The following is a 1,301-nucleotide window of genomic DNA, read 5'->3' as shown; positions in this document are numbered from 1 at the left end:
CCAGAAGCTCCATAAATATGTTCATAATCTGGGAAATTTACAGCAAAAGGGCTACACAGAAGAAATGACAAAACAAATGCAATGAGTTCTCTCTGTAGTCAAATAGATATACGAGTTTTAGTTTGAAAGACGAGTATTGTGATCTAAAATGAAGTTCATTCATCAACTCAATTTATAAAACACCTGTATATATTTAATTCTATATTTATAGGGCAATAAAATGCATTTATCTAACTAGACCTGGTTCAGGAATACTCATCAAAGGTCTCCAATGAGGAAATGTCCTGGCGGCAAAAAGGAAGGATCATTGCGAAAATTGGATAGAACTGTGATTGGTCTTGAATTCAAACAGGCTTCTATTTGTGCTATGACTGTGTTGAGATGTTCAAATGTCAGAACCGTGTAACCTACTATTCTCATTAAATGAAACTTAAATGACTTCACTGCACTTTCCCAAATTCCTGCTCTAGATGGAACGAAAAGCCATGTAAATCTTCGAAAAGCTGCTAAAAATGCTTGGCTACTCAAATCACACAAGAATTCTATGTTAATCGCTTTGGTTGCTAAGCACACGAATATTACGACATACGCCTTTGTCACTTTACAAGATCTAGTTCCTTGCTTAATCATTATGGGACGGGCGAAATCAATCCCTACGTGAATAAATGCTCGAGCTGGCTGTACTCGTGCTGATTGTAATTGACCCATGAGTTGTTCTGAGGCTGACGTTTTCAATTTGAAGCAAACTAGACACCGATGAATGAAAGATCGAACGACTTGTTTAGCTCGTGGGATCCAATATATTTGCCTTAACGATGAAATCAATAGCTGCGGTCCAGCATGTAACAATTCCAGCATGTAACTATGTTCAGCTTAAATTATCGATATGGTGAAATGCTCCTTAGGTGTAAGATTATCTGATGTCTGCTATAATACGGTAAATCGGAGTTTTTTAGATGTCCTCCCACTCGTAGCAACTGTTCATTATCTATAAATGGATACAAAGATTTAAGTTCACTTTGGGATGAAACTTGACCTGACGAAGCTAAAAGCTTGAATTCTTGCGAATAACTGACCTGTTGGATTAGCTTAATGCATTGTTGTAAAGTATCAGTAGTTTCAGTAGTGGAAATAGTTCCTACTTTATTTTCGTTGTGATTTTACAATTGTAAAGAAAACAACACAAACAAATTACTCACAATAGTTTCCACAATGATGACAATTTTTCCACAGAGCTTAAGTTACCCTGATAACTGGCTAAAGGTATACTCGTTACTTTCTTTTCTTCTGGAACAGTTTCG

At 36.4% G+C, this 1,301-nt stretch overlaps 1 protein-coding gene across 1 annotated transcript; it reads right to left on the bottom strand.

Moving 5' to 3' along the window:
• Window positions 1–258: 258 nt before the first annotated feature.
• LOC145675214 (uncharacterized) lies at window positions 259–858 on the bottom strand. The gene has a single exon (XM_081745595.1). It carries the CDS (start codon window positions 856–858, stop codon window positions 259–261), a length of 600 nt encoding a protein of 199 aa, XP_081601721.1.
• Window positions 859–1,301: the final 443 nt, after the last annotated feature.

Source organism: Thermobia domestica, chromosome 18 (genome assembly GCF_964235325.1).
Source record: "Thermobia domestica chromosome 18, izTheDome1.hap1.1, whole genome shotgun sequence".
NCBI lineage: Eukaryota > Metazoa > Arthropoda > Insecta > Zygentoma > Lepismatidae > Thermobia > Thermobia domestica.
This window is presented reverse-complemented; position numbering and strand designations above follow the sequence as displayed.

Bases quoted from the DNA above. Each gene is read 5' to 3' on its own strand.
- LOC145675214 (XM_081745595.1), bottom strand. From the start codon at position 858: ATGCTGGAATTGTTACATGCTGGACCGCAGCTATTGATTTCATCGTTA.